The sequence below is a fragment of the Haliotis rubra genome, unplaced genomic scaffold, assembly GCF_003918875.1.
Source record: "Haliotis rubra isolate DU_JTF1 unplaced genomic scaffold, ASM391887v1 Scf316, whole genome shotgun sequence".
NCBI classification, from domain to species: Eukaryota; Metazoa; Mollusca; class Gastropoda; order Lepetellida; family Haliotidae; genus Haliotis; species Haliotis rubra.
The window spans coordinates 1,093,884-1,117,815 of NW_025766987.1; the positions used below are offsets into that span (position 1 = coordinate 1,093,884).

A 23,932-nucleotide genomic window follows, 5' to 3' on the forward strand; every position below is an offset into this window, starting at 1 on the left:
ATAAACCATAAAGTTTGGGGTGGATGTTCTGAGACCGGGGGCCATTTTTAAAAACTTTAAATGAACACTTTCAATAAGTTTTAATTTGTCAAAACATGATCAAAACAACCATAATAGTGATGAACACATTTGTTTCTCAACTGCTTGGGAATATATAATGAGAGGAAGCATGGAAGTGTACATTCGATTTCGAAATGGCTAATGCTCAACTTGAGCATAAGTTTATTCCTTTATACACATCTCGTGGTGGCCGTTGTTTATTTGTCGCTGGATTCAAATATCAACCAAAGGAAACCAGACTGGATTTTCTGGAAATACACAGAGAAGGATTTTTAACTCATCACGTTCCTGTCCAGGGAGCAGGCCAACTCTGAGCACAAGTTGGTGCAATGTAGTCTGTTGATGTCACTAAAGCAACCGGGCATGACGGTATCGGTAATCGAGTACTACAACTACGCGCTCTGGTAATATCCGACCCATTATCTAAATTGTTTAATTCCTCTCTGAACAACTCAGTATTTCCAGATATTTGGAAAATGGCTTCGGTAATACCAATTTATAAGAAAGGTAATATAAAGGAATGTAACAACTACAGACCTGTAGCACTAACTAGTTGTTTAGCCAAAGTATTTGAAAAATGTGTTTTCAAATATGTATTTAATTATCTCAAAGACAATAACTTACTTACAAATCCTCAGTCCGGGTTTATCCCTGGAGATTCACCATCTTACCAATTGACTTACCTTTATGATTTTATTGCTAAAGAATTAGATAAAGGGACGGAAATAAGAGCAGCTTTTTGTGACATAAGCAAAGCATTCGATAAAGTATGGCACAGAGGAATCATCCAGAAATTGAAAGCTTACGGTATTTGTGGCAAACTACTTTTATGGTTTAAAAGTTACCTCGAAGATAGAAGACAGCGTGTCGTAATCAACGGCTTCAGTTCCGAATTAAAACCAGTTACAGCTGGCGTCCCACAAGGTTCCGTCTTAGGACCGCTATTATTCTTAGTTTATATCAACGATATTGTCGATGACATTGACAGTAATATACGTCTGTTGGCTGATGACACTTCGCTCTATGTAGTAATAAACTATCCGAATGTAGCAGCACAATGTCTGAATAATGATGTATCTGTAATATCAGACTTGGCTAAAAAATGGCAAGTTGATTTTAATCCAAATACAACGGTCTCTATTCAATTTACCCGGAAACACATTGAGAATATCGATGGATAACACTTACATAAATGACGTCACATCTCACAAACATTTCGGAATAGTTCTTCAGCAAGATTGTATGTGGCATAGTCAAATCGAAAACGTCATAAAAAAAAAGTCAGTCCAATGATAAACTGCCTAAGACGTTTTAAATATCGCTTCAACAGGAACACGCTGCAGACAATGTACAAATCATTTATTTTACCAATATTCGACTACGCGTGTCATGTATGGGATAATTGCACTAAAGAGAAAACGCTTCTTCTAGGGAAATTAAATCTAGACGCCATCAGAACTATCTGCGGAGCTGTTCGCGGCACAAGTCATAATAAATAGAAGACGCCGTCATAAAGTCATGCGAACAGATTTCTGAAAGTGAATGATGACACCAGTATCAGTATCATGCACAATATGTTCATCAGCCCTTACTAAGGTAGCAACGACGGAATTAGAAGTCAAAGATTCATTTCTAATACAGGTTATATATATTTTCAGCTCTTTCTCAAGAGCCACTGATTCTAGAGATCTGAAATACTGTGTTTAGGTACCTTGACCAATTGGGATAAGGGAATATAAATTGTAGAATTTGTAAGCATCTGACCCCAATTAGGACTACAGGGGCCACAAACTAAAAACCAATTTTGGAATTATTTCTCCAGAATAAAAAGCCCGAGAAAGGCAAAATCTTGTGTACAAGTTCTTGCCCAATGCAGAATAATGCCCACAGGGACTCCGTCCTAAAATCCTTTGACTTCTAAATGACGTAAATAATTAAGTTTTCAACCTTAATGATAAGTCACATAATGCCTGAGAGGCTACGCTACAAAACCAGTGGCTCTATCTAAACCGAACCCTCTCTGCTGCACACTAGTTTTAATTTGTAAAACATAATGATAAAGAAAATATCAATATGAAATGTCAACTTTGCAATGAATTTACGGAGATTGTCCAACTCCTTGTCAGTGGATGCCCTTCCTTGGCACAAACATCATATCTTAAAAGACATGATGGCATGGCTTGTTGCACTTACTACCGTTTCCGACATGCCTTTGGCTTTGACTCTGATGTCCATCCATGGTACGGCCCTGGACATGTTGTTTTCAACCTTCTGTGGAATAGGACCATATACAGCCTGAAAGAATCCCAGCCAACAAACCTGGTCCTTTTGGATAAAGCTAATGAATTTATTTATATCATTGAATTTTCTGTCCCTTTTGACAACAACGTGATTGGCACAATTCAGGAAAAGTATGGTAAATATGGGGACCTCGCTTTTGAAATGTCTCGCTTGCATCCCAAGTACACTGACGTCGGGCTCCCCATTGTTCTCGGTGCCCTTGGTTTGGTACCTACCAATATCAAGGCGCAGATCAGGAGAGTGCCCGGGTTCTCCACCGGAGCACAGCCCTTGTGACACTCTGGGTAACAGAAGGCTGCAGTGTTGGGGAGTCTACATATTCTCCGGAAAGTTCTAGGCAGCGTTTCCTGGGAGAAGTCCCATTCGCTGTCTGGGCTGCGTGTAGAGGGGGCAAGGGCCCTGAGCTGATGATGAGCCTTACCAGCCTGACTGTGCCAGGATCACCCGAACCCTCTCTGCTGCATTTTTCAATCTGTAAGCTATAATAATAATCCTGATTTTGACATTGTATATTGAAATTCCGACAATCGGTAAGCATACTAGAATGGGTTCCTATGTAAAATCAGAATAATATACATGAACATCCAAATGTTCGTATTACTTATACACATATATGGGAGCATGACACGGCATATATGCAATATTGGAGATACTACATGGACGATAATAAACGCAAGTCATGGGTTACTGAAGTGAGGAAATTAATTTATATTTATGGTTTCAGCTATGCGTGGGATTTTCAAAATATTGTTACCACTGACTTATTTGTTAAGCAGTTTTCTCAACGAGTAATGAACATTCTTATTTACAGTTCTATTAATGTGTCAAAAGTACGTCTAATATAGAATCATATTTGTCAACTTTATATAACAAAGGTGTTAGAAGATTTTTATCGACTTTTAAGATTAGGTGAATTAAATATTATGAAGAATACAGGTAGAAGAATTATATCCCAAGAGACTTCCAAAACTGAACCATTTGTTTAGCAGTATTCCTAGCCCCTCTAAAAAACAGTGGAAGATTTTCAAAAGAAGTGTTACCAATTTATTTGGAAGGGTAAAATTGCTAAAATCCAAAGAAATATTATGCAACTACCACCCAAATATGGTGGTATCAGTGTTACTGATGTAACAACTGTTATTGCTGTACAAAAACTGAGTGATTATGGGAAAATACATGATTATAAAAACTTTGTAAAAAGATATAATATCAAAACAGACTTTCTGACTTATGAGGGAATCAAGAAATCAGTGTCATCCTTTTTATACAACAGCAATTCTTGTGTTGAATCCAGTTCTAGACCCATTTTACCTTATAACATGTCAATAATAGGCAATAAACAAGGCTGTTCAGTTTTTTTATGAGTTTATTATACCCAACTTTTCAAAACGCTGTTGAAATGGGAAGATCATTTACAGAAAGAGTACACCGATAGAGAGTGGAGGAATAGTAATCTTATGGCAAAACGACGTACACAAAGTAGTGAATTAAGATGGTTTTAGTTTAAAGTCATTCATAATATATTGAGTACTAATAACTTGTTTTTTAAGATGGGGTACGTTGAATCCCCAGCATGTTCGTTATGTAATGATTTACTTGAAACCATTATACATGTTTTATATACCTGTCAATATGCCAAAATCATATGGGTAAAACTTTCAGAATGGCTTACAAAATATATTGAAGGAAATATCGATTTCAATGAAGAGAATGTATTATCTGGATCTAAGGGTATGAATAATAATCCTTTGAATGCAATTATGCTTACAACAAAATATATGCTTTACAGATGTACTATTAGGAAAAACAAACCAAATTTCAAACATTTACAACAAGAAATCTATAGATACTACCAGGCAACAAAATTTACAGCATTCTCAAACTGTAAACAAGCAAGCTTTCATGCCTTTTGGTCGTCTCTACATATGCTTTTCAGCAACCCAGTGTAATGTCTTAATATGACATTTAAATGATCACAGCCCTGTGTACATCTATAACGCCTTTGGTCGTCTCTACATAATATATGCTTTCATGCTTTTCTCAACATATGCTTTCAGCAACAGCCCTGTGTGCATCTATAACGCCTTTGGTCGTCTCTAATGTCTTTTCTCAACATGATGCTTTTCAGCAAACCTGAATTCAATATCTTGTGTACATCTATGGCGCTCTTTGGCCGTCTCTACATATGCTTTTCAGCAATCCTGTGTAATGTCTTAGATATGACATTTAAATGAACCACAATCCTGCACATATATATGTACGTGTATGTATTGTTGTTATAAAATGGATGGAAATGTAACCAAAAAGTGGAAATAAAATATATATATATATATATCCCAAGAGAATTAAGATTTTGTCCATTTTGTAAGAACATTTAAGAAGATGATGTTCATTTTATGTTCATTTGCCCTCAATATAATGATTTAAGAACAAGATATATATTGAATATTGACTGCAAAGATAGAAATTCTCTCATTCGCCTTCTTCAAAAGGAAAATAGCAATTATTAACATATGTATTCAAAATATATTAAGGAAACGTTTATGCGACGTAGAGCATTATTATTGTAAATATATCAAAATATGTTCTAGTTATTGTGCACATCATTCCTTTTGTATTGTATTATACATTGTACATGGGTAAATAGAGAATCTCACCCGAGTGTCTTTTGATATCAAATATATCACCACGAGTTGATAAAGTAACAAATATCCGAGGCTTGCCGAGGATATTTTCACTTTTATCAACGAGTGTTGATATATTTGATATCAGAAGACACGAGGGTGAGGTTCTATTTATCATCATTTTCAATGAAAAATGTACATCTCTGAACACAGTACTGCCATTAGATTTGCAGTGCAGCGATGTCATAGCATTGTGACGTCATCAAGTTCATGACGTCATGGCATTGTCAGGGCATTGAACAAAATCTACTGTCAAAACGATATCTCCTAGGAGATATCGTCTGATCTCACACAAGCGATATCTCCTGTGGAACACAGGTTTGGATGATAAAGTCATATATAATATTGGAGATATGGTACTCCCATAGATAATGGCGATCGTAATTCGAGCTATAATTGGTATGTGGAACCTGCAAAACGGATTTTCCACAATACCTAGTCACCAAATACAAGTCAGAAATACAAAGTAAATTGACACAGTTCCCCAAAACCAGGCGGAGGATTGAAGGACACTAACTGTATGTGAATTCAACGGACAAGTGCTAGGACACTTATATTGTGTTTTCATGTGAAGGATTATTGACAATAATAATACAGCGAGAGAGTGCCGAGGTAAGGGACGTATTGTGTTTCATTCCATGGATGTTTGATCCTATAGTGATAAACAATGTTGACGCGCTAATGCCACTAGCACCAGGGTAGTTTTGTAGTATTATCAATTGGACTTATATTGCTGTAGTACAGGCAAATTGTACCCACACCTATAGTTTGGCATGAAATGCATGTGGACCCGTTTTTTTGTAAATATCTCTTCATCCAATTACCCAATCGATCTCAAACTGTGCGAGTGGATGTTTTGTCAGACAACCTAATCACATTGTAAATCACCGATTTTATGCATTTGTATTAAAGAATCTGTCCATGTAACTGTCAACAAAATAAACAGCAGAACGCAAACTGCTTGCAGAGGGAGGGAGCCAATGACCTGTAACAGCGGCAGTGCATTTACCTTTATGACCCAACACTGCCGCTGTCATTGGATGAAGAGATATTTACAAAAAAACGGGTCCACATGCATTTCATGCCAAACTATATAATAGAGTGGTGAATGACATTGTTCTCAGAGACATATCGGGCTCGGCCTCTTTCATATATTGTGGTGGGAAGTTAACCCATAGTGCTAGAAACTGGACTTTGTAGGCTATACACTATGGCTCATCAACCCATTTACGTAAAGTTTTCGACGGCGAAGGAGAGAGGACTGTCTTCAAGTCAAGTCAAATCAGTGATGACAATTAGAAGAGCAGGGTTTAACATTACCGCTGAGGACATACCGGACTTGGAAGAATTTAACAATTATGCAGATTTAGTGTCAACATTTGATTACACCCCATGTGGGAAGTTGAGGGACCGTATCCAACACATCAAACATGATAGTTCGGAAGATAATAAAGAGTCAAAGGATACCACAGGTTCAGAATGTTGGCACGCCGGGGGCGAGGACAATGACGACATACCGATGCAGGCCAGTGAGAGTCATACCCAACAGAGCTCAGGATTGAAATCGGCACGCGGAGCACACGGTTCCGGTTCACGGGATACCGGAATGGTAACCATGATGGACAGAATGATGAGATCAATGGAGGACATGAACAGAAGGAACGCAGACTTAATGATGAAGACGATGAGCGAAATGTCCATGAACAGTGTAGAATTGTGTAAAAACACATCCGCAGCAGTGAAGGATAACACTGAGGCAGTGGAGAGAGTAATTCACCGGCTAGATACCCAGGACATCCGCCGACCTCGCCGTATGGGTTCAGCCTGTATGGTCCCTACCCCATGGGTTGCCTTTCGGATCCCCAGTCTCCTGGACGGACGTACACAGGTAACCAAGCCCTATTGTGAGGTGGGAGCAAGGTGCCGGCGGGATGGAGGGCGTGAAGCCGGAGCCGGTCACACCAGCACAAGCGGCAGGCTGGCATCATAAAGCCCCTGTACCAACAGGTAGGGGGCAGGCTCCAATGAGGAGCATGCCTCCACCTGACGTGCGCCGGAAAACGAAACCTGGGGAGTGCAATGTAGGATATGACACTATAAGTAAAGTACGCCTTAATGCCTAGGACCCTGCATAATGGGCTGCAGCCTCCGTTGGTATGCCCGGTCAATATAGCGGACCACTCCGTAAACGTGCATGAGGGGCAACACGTCGCCAATGCCGTTGAGACAGAAGTGATAGCCAAGGGCGTCAACTGTAGGGCCTCCTCCACTGCGATGGTGGAGGAAGGTGACCTCGAGACACGGGTCCCAGTACACTTACGAGGACTGTTCTTCAGGTCAAAACAGGAATTTGGACCGGAAGACCAAGCGGAGCTGGGGTGATCCAACCATCAGTATCGGAATGGGCATCAGCCCCGGTGCTTATACTCAAGCCTTAGAGGGGGGTGAATATTGTGAGGACTACCGCCAGGTGAACGAAAAAAGCCAGAAGGATGTGTTTCCGTTACCCTTGATAGATGACTGCCTAGACACCCTGGCGGCGAGTCACTGGTTTTCCAAACTGGACGCCAACTCAGCATACTGGCAAGTCCGCATCAGGGAGGAGGACCGGAAAAAGACCACATTTGCCACACGTTATTGACTCTTTGAGCATGTCAGAATGGCGTTTGGGCTGTGTAACGCCCCGGCAACATATGCCGGAGTGATGTCTCTTATTCTGGCTGGCCTGAGTTGGGAAATTGCTCTTGCCTTCTCAGATGATGCGGTCGTTACTGGTCAGGCAGTTCCAGAACACTTCAAAAACCTGCGAACGGTGTTGCAGCAGTTTCGTCAGTATAATCTGAAACTGAAACCCAGGAAATCTGAGTTGTTCCAGCGTGAGATCGAGTTCCTTGGCAGAGTGGTAAATGGAACTGGTATCAGGGTGAATCCCACCAGTTTAAGCCCAGTAGAGAACTAGCCCCGACCAAGAGCTACTCGAGAGGTGGAACGATTCTTGGGTTTCGCGAACTACCACAGGGGTTTCATCAAAGATTATGCGAGGATAGCGACACCCCTGTACTCGATCACTGGGAAGAAACCATTTGTGTGGGGAGATGAACAAAAGCGCAGCTTCCAAGATCTGAAGCGGGCGTTGTTGACAACACGGGTGCTAGGCATGCCCACCAAAACAGACAGACCTAGCAATTGGGGCTGAACTCTTGCAGCTGCAGCAAGGACAGGAACGGGTGATCAGCTACGGCAGCTTCTCCTTAACCCCAGAACAACGGCGGTATTGTACCACTCGCAAGGAGCTGCTGGTGGTGATCCGCTTCACCAGACAATATCGCCACTATTTGTTGGGGCGGTATTTCCTAGTGCGGACCGACCACAACAGTCTGAGGTGGTTACTGAACTTCAAATCACCAGAGGGACAGCTGGCCTGCTGGCTGGAAGAACTTTGCCAGTACGACATGAGGGTGGAACACCGTCCAGGGGCCAAACACCAGAATACGGATGGGCTATCCCGTCTGTTTGAAGAAATAGAATGTGACGGATCCATACCAGAGGTTTGTGGAGTTACAGGACCTTCCATGCGGGGGCTGCCAGAAAACCCATCAGCAGTGGGGGTAGTTCCATGAGGACATCGACTACGCTTTCCCGTTGGCTGGTCGACCTCGGACCATCCGGGCAGTGGCGATAGCGAGGAATTTTTGCCACATGGAAGAGACCCGTACCAGGGAAGACCCCAGTGGGATGGGTGAGACTCCGGGGGAAGACCAGGGTCATTCCAGGGAGGAGTACTGGCCAGAAGCAGAGTTTTCAGTGAGAGCCTCTATGGTAACGGCCTCAGTTCAAGGCCGGAACTTTGAGAGCCAGCTGTTCAGGGAAATCTGTCAACTGCTCCACATCACTAAGACCCGGACAACGCCGTACCGTCCCTCCTCAAACGGACAGGTGGAGCGGTTCAACCGGACACTCATGCAGATGATCAGATGCTACATGGCTAAATCACAGGCCACAGGGGATGAATACTTGCCTCAATTGGTTAGTGCTATGAGATCGGCGGTAAACCGCCATACCGGTTACACTGCAAATCGGCTGATGTTGGGCCGGGAAATCAATGTCCCAGCCGACTTAATGTTTGGGGGGAGTAAGCCAACCTCGCGGAATGAAGATGCCGGCGGCAACCCCCGCATGGAAGGTCCTGTAACTCCGCAGAACTGAGAGCTGCAATGGAGAGCACCCATGCTGCGTCTCGGGAAGGGCTACAGGCCTCGGTGAAAAGAATGAAACTTGACTATGATCTGCGCGTTTAGTCCCAAAGCTTAGAGCCTGGCCAGCCGGTGTACGTCCTAGACTCCGGGCAACCCCCGGGCGTTGCAAAAACATCTGTCCTGTGTGGAGGGGACCATACCTCGTGGAGAGGAAATTAACTCCAACACTGTTCGTGGTCGCTGGGCCACGACCGCTTAAAGCTGTGCCGCGACCGAGTCGTGCCTTGCTGGCTAGACAGGAGGTTGAAATGTGAACAGAGCCTCGTTCCTGAGTTGGAGCGGGAGCTCCTGGGGGGCACTGAGAAACAGATGGAACCAGTGTATTGCGACTGTCGCCAACCTGACGACGGCAGCTTTATGATTGCCTGCGACAGCTGTGACGAGTGGTATCATGGAGCATGTGTGGGGGTGACAGAAGCCATGGCAGAATCGGTGGCTGAATATTGTTGACCACACTGCTCAACCCAGATCCTCTGAGCCCCCAAGCTGAAACTGTCGGCCCGCCTCTCACCTTAGCTAGCAGTTCAGTGAAACCACATTAGTATTGTTACTGAGTTGGCTGGTCGTCATCAGAGTTTCCCGGTTAAGGCTCTATCCAAGGGTAAATAGGTTGTCTTGGGATGGTGAGTCGTAGAGTAGTGAGGGGAGGTCTACATGTTTACCTGGATGTCTGGGTTTATATGCATTATTAATCTGACCCGTGCACTGAGGCATGGGTTTGGAGAATAGACCATTCTTAGCCAATATGCATGACCTCGAGCTCAAATCGAAAGCGAGGCTTAAATACGTTGACCCAACCTTGAAAATGGCGACCTCGAAAAGGAAAGATTACTGCTGTGTGCCTTTGCGTTGGAGTGATGCCCGTGAGGATTTTACAGTATCTTTTCACCATATTCCCAAGAATAAGATCAGAAGAAGGCAGTGGTTGACGAAAATACGGAGAGATCCTGGAAAATGATTCATAGTAAGTACAAAATAATTACGACACATGGCATAGTCTTGATCTGCCGTGTAATGTACAAACTGTTCACTATGCAGGGTTTTACTATTAGGGACACATGTACAATGTGAATGTCACACACACACACAGACACATTCAAACCCCATCCCCACCCACATTGTCATGTTCAAAATCAGTGATCACCCTCCTAGTTCATATGTACACAATTGACCCCTTCCCCTGCCTCCCAAAACAAACTGGGAGACACCCCAACCCCCACAAACACCGCACCTAAAATCATCATCACCCCCCTAGTCATAAATTATGAACGGTCTATTATATTAAAAAAAATTAAGCATATGGACATATGGAGACTCTTGTCATGATGGCAAGGGAATTTTATTTGCAAATATTCTGTTTCAGTGAAATTAGATTGGCTGCAAATCAAAGTAACATTTCAAGTACATGTATATGCAGGACACACACATGCTGTTAAATAAATCTTAAATATGTACTTTCAAAATTACTGCATACTGACCAGTACTTCAGGGATACAGGACATATTACTGGACAATCTAAGTACAACAACTGAAATAAATTTAGTGTTTAAATATCCATTTCAGATGCTGCTAATTCGAAGAGATAATAGTGATGCTTTACAATGCTTATATTACAGTGAAGCAGAGAGGGATACAGCAGCCACTGACCCCCAGTCCTACATAGAACAACTCCATCAGAAATTACATGAACAGGAGAGGCAACTCAGGGAAAAGGTTGACAAAATAGAAAACTTGAACTTGAAAAGTTTGGAGTTTGTAAATTCATGTATGATGATAAAAATTGATTGAACATTTTACAGTATTCCGTCATTTCAAACATTGGCACTGATTAGCTGGAACTTTTTCATTTGTTGAATATCTTCCCAAGTTTTGTGATGTCCCTTGCCCAAACAGCACAACACTGACAGACATGAATGTAAATGAAATTGTTTCGTGCTTTTGTGTTGTGTAAATGATGGATGAAAAAAGAGACAGCTGTATTACATACACATTGATGGATTTAGCTGAATAATAGAAAGGTCTTTCATAATGGCATAGTTGTAGATGTAACTCATTTGCTGATGTTTAATTAATAATTGATGAAAAAGAATGTATTTCATCCTGTTTGAAAAGAGTTAGTTGGGAATCAGAAAAAAAATCATTCATAGGTAAGAGAATATGAGAATGTGTAAGGGGAGAAAACTATGATAAATTATGAATTGATCCAGCTGTAATTGTTGTCATTCATGTCAGACTAATCTAAAAAGATATTTCTATCAACATAAATACTGCACTTAATATATTTTCAATTTTTCCACCTCTGAAAATTTTATTGTTATTCGTCAGTGTTACAGTTGGAAGCTATTGGGAATGTGTCTATTGTTATTTGACTTTTAAGACACCATTTCAGAATATTTTTTTATTAACTGCACTCCAGGTGTTCGTTATTTATTTAGGTTACTAATTGTTTGCTGTAGTGTGAATCCTGTTATGTTAATCTGATAATATGTTCTCCTTAACAAGGCCTTCAGTTACTGTGGTACAGAATAAATACACCAGATCTACAATAAATCAATTTTATGGTATAGTAACACAGTATTGAAAATTGTTTCAAATATTCCCCTTGCAGGTACCATAAGTCCATTTAGGTAAAATAATTATTCACCACCAAATCAGTCAAGAAAGAACTTGAAAAAAAATCATCCAGTTTTGTCTTGCACTTTGTGTCCCACTCATGTTGATTGAAATAAATAGTTTCTACATGTTCCTCTGAGATTGTAACATGTAGTTACGCGCACATCGCCATCACCAGTAGGTACAACTGAAAATATGTGCGTGAATAAATAACCTATATCTATAAAACAGAGTCGATAGGACAAAACATTTTAAACAGAAAAAATACCAAACAAATAATTTCATCACATGAATAATACAATTGTTTTTGGTCCAGATCCACTCGAGGGGCTATCTTGATCTACATATTACTTATAATCTCGATTATCCAGCTCAAGAATTAACAACCCTACTCCCATGTGGAAGTGGATGATTTGAATCCAGGTCAGGAAATACGTTGAGTCCTTTGCTTTGTTCATATGTTGATAAAGTAAACGTAATTGACTTCCCTTGGTATTATTTCCACTATTGTGACTTTAGAGTAGCTTCCCTTCATAAATGCTGCGCAACATCGTAAACGTTAGCCTAGATATCTAGGTCATATGACGTGATGTGTCGTGAAGACAAAGTACAGTAATTATTCACCCTTCAATCCTTGGATATGCTACAGAAACATTTTCGTAGTCCTTTCCCATTTCTCTGCGATTTCCCTGAACTACTGGACAGTTTTGTAATGTACCGTTCAAGGGAAATTTGAAACCAGGAAGTATACATTGAGATTTGTCGCCATTATGCGATGTGTCCTTGCCCAATTTAGCCTCGTTTTGGTACAGATATGAATATTCATGACGCCTCATTAAGAATGGTCTATAGGAAGTGTGTTTTCCTCTGTTTCAGGAATACCTAGCTTACTCTTTGAGAGACATGGATCGTGGAAGAAAGCGAGGGTCGGAGGAGACAACGTCCAACTGTCAATGGAGATGCAAGTCCTGGCGGCGGCGTGAGGACCCTTACGAGGAGAGGCTAGTGGTTAGGCCCACCATCGAGGGAATAGAGCCTACGGTGATTATCCGGCGCCGAAGGAGGACCTCTTCCTCACCAAGGCTGGGGAGGGAGTCATCTCACCATCGGAGACCTCCCAAGCAAGGAATGGATAGGCAACCGGGAAGCCAGCCCCGAGGTGACCATCCCTGGAGGGGACGCCCATCTCGAAATGTTTCCAGGGGAATGGGAGGCATAAGCGGAAGGAGAGAGTGTGGCCCAGTATGGGATCACTTGGGCCGGCCCTGAGCAGGAAATAGAGGGCCCGGGGAGGCGGACGAGGGGTCAGGACAACTGCAGCAGCTTCCTAGGACCGTGGGCAGAGGAAAAGCCCGGTGCTGAATCAGGATGGGAGATGGGGGCGGCTGACACCCACCGCGACAACTACCCAGACGTCAAGGATATCTGGTCAGCTGACAACCACTGCGACAGCTACCCAGGCATTGGCAAGGTCGACAGAGGCGGAGGTTGGGTCCCGGGGCACGAAAGCATCGGGGCTCCCCATGTCCTGTGGAGGGGTGCCCGAAAACAACCAGCAAGTTGCAAGATCACCCTTTCTGGGCCTACCTTCCACGGTACTTCGGGGCAAGATATCCCCAGGCCAACCCTCCAGAGGGGGACGTTCTAGCAGATGTGGTACAGGGGCTCCAACAGCTAACAACATGGATCGTGGGGCCGGGATCCACCTTGCAAGATCTCCTGGAGTTCTTCAACCGAACAGTGAATCTACTGGAGGACTGTGTTATGCATTAGACATCCGTGGCCGGGCTACGCCACCTGTGTCAGCATCAGGAGTGGGGTATCCGCGAGAAGTTCGCGCTACATCCGTTGACTTCGCCGGCATGCCTCCGATTGTAGCGGGTGTTGCTACACCTGCTCAATTTCCTCACCCCACACCAATGGAGCGAGTTCTGGCTGCTCTTACGGCCAGTGCTAGTATCTCCAGTCTATGCTGCCGAGGAACTGGCCCCACAAGAGTGGGACCAGGAGCTCATTGAGGTGGATGGACCAGAACCCATGTGGCTGCCAGAAGACCGGGGTGAGATAACGGAACAGCTAGAGGGTCCAGAGGAACCTGCAGAGCAGACAGGAGAGCAAGGCACCGTCGGTGGAGCCACGGGGTGGTATGGAGACTCATGGGTCACCCAGGAGGAGTGGCCTGAGCGAGTAGAGCCAGGTGGCCTAGGGGCATATGAACTGGATCACTTGTTTGACATGTGCCTGCATCCCAGCACATCCGGGTCAAACTCCCTGGAGGAAACCTCCGCTGAGCCAAACCCAGCGCTTGCGGTGACCAGCCTGGATACACATTCCCAGCTACCGGTATGGGGGCTGGTAATGCATGATGACCACGAATCCAATCCGGAGAAAAAATAAGTACCAATTCCAGGCGCAGAACGGCTGTGGGATTGTCCCCCAGGATGACCGCCAGCTTGGATGATGGAGCCTTCCGGAAGCTCTTACGTCTGTGGCGAGCCGTCAATTGTGTCATCAGCGTAGTGGGGTTCGACCACTCCAAGGCAGCCAGTGAGTGGAGGCAGCAGGAAGCAGTGCTCCGGGAATTGGTGCCATACATCCCGGTTGGGCGCTATACATCCCGGTTGGGTGCCGGCAGTGGTGATGGTTTGTGGGCCCCATGGGGGAGTGAGCTGGCCACCTCCTGGGTGGTGGAATTTGACCAAAATCAGATGGGTCGTCATACACAAGGGGTTCTCCGGGTGTTGAAGGAAGGCCTTCGAATCGAGTCAGTAATAAACAGTCGGTTCCACCAAGGATATGGTCGAATTCACACCTGGAGGCCATTTTAGGACTGGGGCCGTACCTGTGGACTTTCGAGTGTTTGAGAACAGTCGGTTCCACCAAGGAGAGGACCTCCGCTGCAGCGGCTTCTCTCCTTGGCTAGGCACGGGAAGATTCCTTGGCCAAACAGGAGGACCTGCACTTCCCGGATAAACAGCCGATCACCGACTGCTGGGAAAACTTCGAGTCATATGGAAGCCATTACTGTGAGTACCACGCCTTTTCTCAGGTCTTATGTAAATCCTTAAATTGGGGCTAATATCTCACAGTTGTGGTATATAGCTTACTCCGTAGGTGTTCCAGCGCAGTGGTGAAACGAGTTATCACTACACATGTAATTTATTTATACCTACTTGGGTGTCCTAGTTCTTCTGCATCAGATCACGGATGGAAGATCTAATAGTAGCTTTGTAATCAAAGTATGGAATGAGAAGTGGTGTCACAGATTTGTTGAGTGCTCCTTTAGCAGCAAAATCGGCCATTGTGTTACCAGAGATTCCAACATGGCTTTGTAACCAACAGAGGACGATGTCGTATTGGCCATTTGCCAGGCCATTATATAGTTCAATAATTTCAATTAAAATTTATGTTTACAAGATAAATGTTTAATAGGTTTGAGCGCGTGTTTCATGTCAGAAGTACGCCTAACACAAACAATGAGCCCAACTAAAGCATATACTCGCATAAGGTATATTTGAAATATTGCGTTGAACTACATCTGACCTATGCACGTATATATACTGAGTCAAAAAGAAACTTCACAAAATGTAATTTGAAAAATAATGAATATTTTTTCTCTGATGATACATCTATGTATCCGAAATGGGATCCCTATCTTTCGACTCTAGAAAAACGTTAGCAAAACCCACTCAAACCCATCCATTCGTCGTGCAAATGACGTTAGTGCCAAATCAGGTTTTGCACGTGCAGTCGATCACGTGATCTTCGCATCGAAGTTTTCTTCATATGCACGTGTTTGCATTGGCCTCAAGAATTGAAAAAACACTTTTAAACCACAGTTCTAACGGTACTTGAAATGCCACGATTCTCAAATGTGCAACGTGAACGTGCGGTTTGGCATGTTGCAAGCGTGAATATCAGTTATTGACGTCGCAAGAACAATGGGATGCAGCCGTCGTACTGTGTATGACTTGCGAGGTCGTCTACAACAAACTGGCACCATTTCTGATCGCCCAAGGTCGGGTCGTCCACGAGCAGAAGACCGTCAAATCGTCCTACGTCACCTACGTGACAGATTTCTGCCGGCTACACGAACCAGGGCTGAGATGTTTAGAGGTCGACTGTCCTCACAGACCATTCGAAATCGGTTGCGGGCTGCCAATCTCCATTCTTGACGTCCATATCGTGGGCCAATATTGACGCCGTTTCATCAACGTCAACGTCTGCTGTGGGCCCAACGTCCCTCCGATGGACCCAGAGAGACTGGAATCGAGTCGTCTTTAGCGATGAATCCAGGTTTACCCTCAAATTCGCGGACGGCAGGCATAGAGTCTGGAGACGACGTCGTGAACGGTATGGCCAATGTTGAGTACAGGAAGTCGACAGATTCGGGGGCGGAAGTTGCATGGTGTGGGGTGCTTTCTGTGGGAACAACCGTTCCCGACTTCTGGTCATCCGTTGAAACCTCACAGCTGCCGCTTACACCGACCAGGTGCTCACCCCTGAACTCGTTCCTTTCATGGCAGCTCATGGCCCAGGTCTACAGTTCCAGCATGATAATGCTCGGCCGCATACCGCGATGTTGACACGAAATTTCCTTCAAAACGCTGGAATCAACGTCATGGACTGGCGATCGAGGTCCCCTGACCTTAATCCAATAGAGCACGTTTGGGATGCACTTGGGAGAAGGCTTCGTGGTCTTAGGAACCAACCTCAGAATTTGCAGGAACTTGGCGCTGCCTTGCAAGAGCAATGGCGCAGAATCCCCAACCACGTGTTCACAAGCATCAGGCAGTCGATGAGGAGACGGTGTTTGGCAGTGGTGAATCCGCGGGGCGGCCATACACGATATTGAACTGAGAAATTTCGCATTTTGATTCTTGTGACTTGACATTCTGTATACCCATGTTTTGGAACGGCGGTGTAGCCTAATGGAACTGATTATGGCACTGTCAGTGTATCGAGTACATCACACAGATCTCAGCAATGAAATAATAACAATGTAACCATCTTACCATCTCTTGTTCTTTTATAGTGCCCTGAAGAAAGAATGTGAAGTTTCTTTTTTGACTCAGTATAGTTAGATCTCTCACTCACATACCGACATAAGCTGAATTCCGGATGTCGCGTTAGCCTCATGAATATGGGCCCAGGCAACAAACACAAACCAACGATCGATGCATCAATGCGAATTTGCTGTCAGCTATCATACTTTAGATGCTCTATTCAGTAACTACAACTGGAGCAACCGGTTGTGACAGAAGTAATGATTCTGAAGCTAATTCTACTTTGTTTGGTGGGTTGTGGCACTGCTTTGATAAGGTCGGGGTATGGAAAGAAATGGACAGAATTTGACAATGTTATCATGTCAAAAAACGTCATCTCTGACGTGTCAGATGTTCACAGTGGGAAACCATGTGTACTTCTTTGTCTCGAGAAGGATGGTTGTATTTCTGTGTTTTACAGACCTCAACACCGACGGTGTCAGCTCCATGACGTGCTGTTCCTGTCGTCTGAAGACGGAGAACAAGAGACAGGCACCGAGTACTACAGCTTAACAACAGGTGAGGGCAGACATAAGTATTTATAAGAAAACTAAGAAAGTGTTCTCTGTTATTGTTTGAATAGAATTTCTGTCGCCTATGCTCAAATTTCATTCCATTAAATGCTGACGAACTGTGCTTCATGTAAAGTTCATACCGCACGTTAATCCATCTTTAATGCATATTCAAGAATAACAGACCTTAATGATGTGATTCACATTTGCATGTTAACGTATGTTACGCTGAACATACATGTTTACGTGTTCGTGGTACCCGTGAAGATCCGGTTTAGAATTGGTCTGCAGCAACCCATAACTGTCGCAAGAGGGGACAAAGAGGATCGGGTGTTCAGACTTGCTGACTTGGGTGACCCATGTTATCGTATCCAAATTGCGTAGGTCATGCTGTTGATCACGGGGTTCTCTGGTCCAGACTTTATTATTTACTAGGGCTGTGTATGGGCAAATAAATTGTATTGCAATATATTGCGTTTCTGATACCCGTATTCCGACATGTATTGCAATATGTATTGCGATATATTGGGAGCTTCAGTGTTTGACAGTGACTGACATTGACTGTACATGCAGAGTCTGTTTTCTGAATACTAAAGCCCTGAAATAAATGTTATGGTTATGATAAGATAACTGACAAATTGAATTTAGATTGGATTTTTAGGGATTGTATTTTCCTTTTTTATAATTTGTTTATTTGTAAAGTTTGTTGATTTGTCAATTAATTTCAATGGAAAACTTCAGTTTGAATAAAACTCTGTGTAGACTTTCAAAAAAACCATACAGATAATCAATAAACTTCAAATACCTTCATTAGCCGATATACCGGTTCTTAGAAAAATACATTGCAAAACGTATCGTTTGCAAGGCGTATTGCGACATACCGGTATAACTGTAATACCGTGCAGTCCTGGTATTCCTGGAATACTGGGCGGTGTTAAACAATAACCACCAGGTGTTCACGAAAATATTAGCTCCATACCGTGAACCATTCGTCATTAAAGGAGAAGCTAATTGTTCACGTGACAAAAACACCATGTGAACATAGGTTGTTAAAAGACTCAACATTTTTCTTTGAAGAGTACAATTTGGAAATATTCTTGTGTCATAAAATTTTAAGGCTTTAAAGGGGCCCATTCCCCAGTTTGATTAAGACGAACAGACCAGTAGGGATGCACAATCGACGCTCATGGGGGCCCCTACTTACCCCTTTTTAGCAGAGATGTTAACGTTATCATTAAAAAAAACGTTTTCACAAACTGTTTTCACAGTAAATTTTTACGCAGCTTTTAGCAATATTCAAGCAGTATCACGATGGGGGACACCAGAAATGGGCTTCACACATTGTACCGATGACGGGAACACGGGCCTTCGGCGTGACGAGTGAGTGAGTGAGTTAAAGTTTAAAGTCACTTTGGCAATATTTCAGCCATATCGTGACTAAACCAAGTTATAGATTAACAATAAGTAAAGATAGATCCTTAAAATCCTGTCAACGAAGGACAGTAAAACAACTAGAACATCACAGATATAAATGTAAAACTAGTAGTTAAATCTAAAACATTTTAACTATAGATGACAACACTATATTAAAATAGGCTATAGATCGCCAACATCTGAGGGTAGATCACCGTACTAGGGACCATGGGAACTTACAGTACCTTTGCTACCTGCATGGACCCGAGTTGGATTCGGCGTGACGAGCGGTCACTTTAACGACTGGGCTAACAATAACACTCTAGAGGTCCTCTTTCTATTTTGCTCCATACAACATTTAATGTTCCTTAAATTGGTTGAGGACTGCTTACAATGTTTTGGGCCTGTTGGAATTCTTGACAAAGGTTGTTATTGTCAACAATAGAAACGTCATGTTAGAAGTTGATGCAGCTATTCAACTATGCCATCAAAGTCATGTTTCAAGTGAATACTTCGATCAGGTTCCGACTAAACACCCCATGAATGCTTGAGTGGAGGTTTTCTGTAGGCTTTTCTATTTCGTAATTTTTCACTAAATTGTTACATTGATTGATCAACTGGAAACTTGGAATTTGCCAAGGGGGGAACACGATTAAATCATTCGTGCAAATAACTCAAGTTATCTAGTTGGTTATTATCTAATACATGAACAAATGTTACAAAATATACACGATTAAAGGCGTTGGTACGACATGAAGAACGGTGCGTTAGTAATTGTGTTCTCATTCACTCACTCACTCACTCACTCACTCACTATGTTTCAGGGGTTTGTCCAGTTCACTACGTCCAGAACCGCCTCCTCAACCTCTGCTACCAGTTCCATGCTATTACGACCATGTACGACGATGCTCTTGCTGACTGCACGTCAAGAGGAGACCACTTTATTGTCATTGACAATGAGGACAAGCAGAACCACTTCGTCACACAGAGCTCTTCTTCAAAAGGTTTGTACAGATGCCTTCATATCCACACAACAGTCAGTGCCCTGATATTGCTGGAATATTGCTAAAAGCGGCGTAAAACTCTACTCATCCGCCCGCCCGCACAACAGTCAGTCAACATCATACAAATACTCTCAGATGTATTGCGAGTCACTGCATTACATTTTAGGAATGTATACTGTAATTTAACGTCGCAATCAGCAATATTCCAGCTATATGGCGGTGTCTGTAAATAATCGAGTCTGGATCAGACAATCCTGTGATCAACATCATGAGCACCGATCTACGCAATTGGGATACGATAACACGTGTGAACCAAGTCGGCGAGCCTGACCACCCGATCCTGTTAGTCGCCTCTTACGACAAGAATAGGTTGCTGAAGACCAATTCACGGGTCAAAAACATGATGTGACTATAAACAAATACACATAAATGCAACGCAACTCTATTCCGTCAGTGTTGATAGTTCAGTCAGTGTTGATAGCTATGTGACTTATTTTTCACGTTTAAGCTATGAGATTTGGTGTTCACCAAGGCATCCAAAATAGCAGCGGTACAGGATAAGGCCACCACTTTACTAGTTCCTCAGCAGTATGTTCACGTTAAACATCACAAAACCTAGTTTTATTGTGTGTCGTGTTGGACCTGTGGCGCTAAACAACAAACAAACGAACATGTCGTGAGTCTAAGCATTTCTTTTTCCATATGTTTTTCCATTCTCGGTGCGTTAAATGAACCATCTGGGAAGGACAATAGATTCCGTGTATGAGTGAGTGAGTTAGGAATGTCAGTATCGGCAGTATTTCAGCCATATCGTGACTGAAACAAGTTATAAAGTCATAATGCATATAGTCGAATTACAAAAACCTGAAAACGAAGGAAAACAACTAGATTATCACAGATATGAATATAAAAATAGTAATAATTCTAAAAGAAGACAGTACAATACAAAAACAGGTTATTGATTGCCAACAACTGAAGGATGATGACCATACTAGGGACCATGGGGACTTACATTTCTTTTGACAATCTAGCCATAGATTGAAATAACATGGTTAAAGATAGTAGTATGTTTTAATTTACTTTGAATGTTTTGGGACTTACCATCTCAGGAGGAAAATAACTTTACAATACTTCAACCCCCTTCGAGGATACAGCCACTAACAAAAGCAGTTGTTAATTTAAACTACTAATTATAAAACATTTATCTATTTACACAACTGTAATAGAGAAAAATATATCAGTTCTATTTCTTGTGATAATGCAATGATTGAATGTGAATTGATATAAAGAAAGATGTTTCAATGTATTGACATTGACATACCTATTGTTTGAAATCGAAACATCATCACAGTCAAGCAGAACATGCTTGAAAGTCATTCCATCATCACAATGGATACAAAACGGAGGATCCTATCAACGAGTATTCACGAATGGTCAATACGGTATCGTCTTAAAATGACCTCTTCAAATCTGGACCGACAACCCAAGTAGGTGTAAACTTTAAAGGGTTATATTGCATGTAGTTTATTAATGCCTATTTGGGTGTCCCACTTCTTCTGCATCAAATCACGAATGTAAGATCTATTCACCGCTTTAGAATCTTAGTATGGGATAAGCAGTGAGGTTACAGATTTATTGAGTGCTGCCTTAGCTGCAGCATCAGCCATCGTGTTATAATAAATTCAAACATGGTTGGCTAACCAAAAAAGACGATGTCGTATTGATCAGTTAAAGGTCATTATATAATTCAATAGTTTCAGTTAAAAGTGGACGTTTACAAGATAGGTTTTTAATAGCCTAAAGGCAGTGAATGATGTATCTCAGATTTGAGACTAGTACTGTTAAGATCGAGTCAGTGAAATTTTATTTTACTTCGCCACCCTCCAGCAAAGACACAGTAGAGAACACCAAGATTGACTTTCACAAAATATAATGATTCTTAGAATCTTAGTCACATTCCCCTCGACAGCCTTAATTCTTAAGACTTCCAAGCATCATTCCTAAACTGTAAAAGTTCTGCATTAAATGCCAAAAAAATCTAATATGCTTTTGGCAATTTAACGTACATATCTATTTATCACTGATAATCGTTTCTCGCTTTTCAAGAGAAAATACGGATACTCTAGTCTTTTTAACCATGGTTCCTAGTATGGTGATCTACCTTCAGTGGTTGGCGATCTATAGCCCGTGTTTTATATTGTTTTGTCTGCTTTAATTAAAATGTTTTAGTTTTCTATGCTAGTTTTATATCCATATATGTGATACTCTAGTTATTTTACAGTCCGTCGATGACTAGTTATTTACCTACTTGTATTTATTGTGTATGTCCAACATTTCTCGTCACTATATGGCTGAAATATTGCCGAGGTGACGTTGAACTCACTCACTTACTCTAGTCTTTTTAAAACTTTCAGCTACTGCAAAATGCAGCTACTTCATCGATGGCTCAGATGCGGCAAATGAAGGACAATGGGTATTCCATGATGGCCGACCTATGACCTACTTCGCCTGGTATCCAGGTTTCCCGTCTAATAAGCCATTGTTTGATTACATCATCGCCAAGAAGTTAGCCACAAATGGAAGTGCATATTTGTGGCAAGACAGGGCGCGTGCACGGTCAAATTGCTACGTCTGTCAAAAAGACCTATGACATCCTTGTAAACAAATGTGAGATTACCGGCAGTCAGCAAGTTGTTTCTGCTTCAAGAAAAACACCCCGCTTGCATACGGCACAGACGTCATAGGATGAATGAATCGGTCAAGTGCATTGTATAGATATCACGGTTATTAAATATTTTCACTTCCAAACAAATTGTTGATATAATTTCTGTTAATGACTCATATCTGTGTGTGATATGAAATTTTGATCGAACACGTTAGTATTTAAACGTTCATTGAAATCAATGCAGCGTTATCTACGTGTTTCATGGAAATTCCTGGATCAGATTTGCATGAGACGAAGGTTTTATTTGTTTGTTGTTCTTGTTGGACGGCACACAGCAATATTCCAGCTATATAAGAACCCACGAATCCGTTGGTAAATGATCAGATGGTGGCCACATGCATACGTGCAAACACCTAGTTGCGGGTACAGCAACGTGCAGCAAACTTTGACACAGTACTGTGACTATGTGTCCCAGTCCACCCAGCTGTGAATGGGTACCTCGTAATATAAGGATGGGAAAGCCGCGATAACTTGGTGCGCTTAGTAGCTGCAAGAGTTACATGTTCCCCAAGGATTGAGATTGGTGATATTGAGATCCAATGATCGAGGGGAAAATCCAGCACCTTGAGCATGTAATAGTTGCGTGAAGGTGTGCGCTATATAAATATCTTATCCTATATGGCGGCGGTCTGTATATAATCGAGCCTGGACCAGACAATGCAGTGATCGATAACATACGGAGACACGATGACACGTGTCAACTAAGTAAGCGAGTCTGACCACCTGATCCCGTTAGTCGCCTCTTACGACAAGCACTGGTTGCTGACGGTCAGTAATATGCCTTGGATACCCTTAGACACAGCAAAAGGGTTTAACTTTCAATGCTGTGTTATCTCTGGTCTCAATGGCAACAAAACGTGGCCAGTGATCAAATTGTTTGGATAGTCTGAGGTCGTCAACAGGATCATTTTCAAGAGGACGTTTGCTTTTTTTGGTGGGGGCTTCGTAAGGCATGTTTCGTTATTTAGATTTCATCATCCGAGCTCCCCACCCACCACGGAGTATCACAAGGTCAATGCTAAAAACAAGCGGATCTCCGACTTGCAGCACCAAGGATACCTGGATGATATACTCCCACAGAAAATTAAAAGATTAATGATTGCAGCAGATTGGCCCATGAGCCACCGCCTTCTGGGCATACGACTCTTGGCCAAATATACTTGAAATTAAGTATTTGAAAGTATGAGATCAAATAATTCCGCCATGACTTTTTAAAACTTTTGTGCAACATTATACAGTTGTAGCACAGGGCATGACGTGACCAGCCGATTGATAGAACCGGGCCAGTTCTACCACCCGTTTAGTCAGGGGCGAAGTGG

General features: G+C 42.5%; 1 protein-coding gene across 1 annotated transcript; it reads left to right on the plus strand.

The window, feature by feature from the left end:
- Positions 1 to 17,132: 17,132 nt before the first annotated feature.
- On the plus strand, positions 17,133 to 22,698 carry LOC124283461 (perlucin-like). The gene is made up of 3 exons (XM_046719524.1): positions 17,133 to 17,478; positions 19,709 to 19,888; positions 22,303 to 22,698. The coding sequence occupies exons 1-3, from the start codon at positions 17,181 to 17,183 to the stop codon at positions 22,536 to 22,538; spliced, it is 714 nt and encodes a 237-aa protein (XP_046575480.1). The 5' UTR covers positions 17,133 to 17,180; the 3' UTR covers positions 22,539 to 22,698.
- Positions 22,699 to 23,932: the final 1,234 nt, after the last annotated feature.

Coding starts and splice junctions, on each gene's coding strand:
- LOC124283461 (XM_046719524.1), top strand. CDS start 17,181: ATGATTCTGAAGCTAATTCTACTTTGTTTGGTGGGTTGTGGCACTGCT. Junction 17,479..19,708: donor GTACTACAGCTTAACAACAG/GTGAGGGCAGAC, acceptor ACTATGTTTCAG/GGGTTTGTCCAGTTCACTAC. Junction 19,889..22,302: donor ACAGAGCTCTTCTTCAAAAG/GTTTGTACAGAT, acceptor TAAAACTTTCAG/CTACTGCAAAATGCAGCTAC.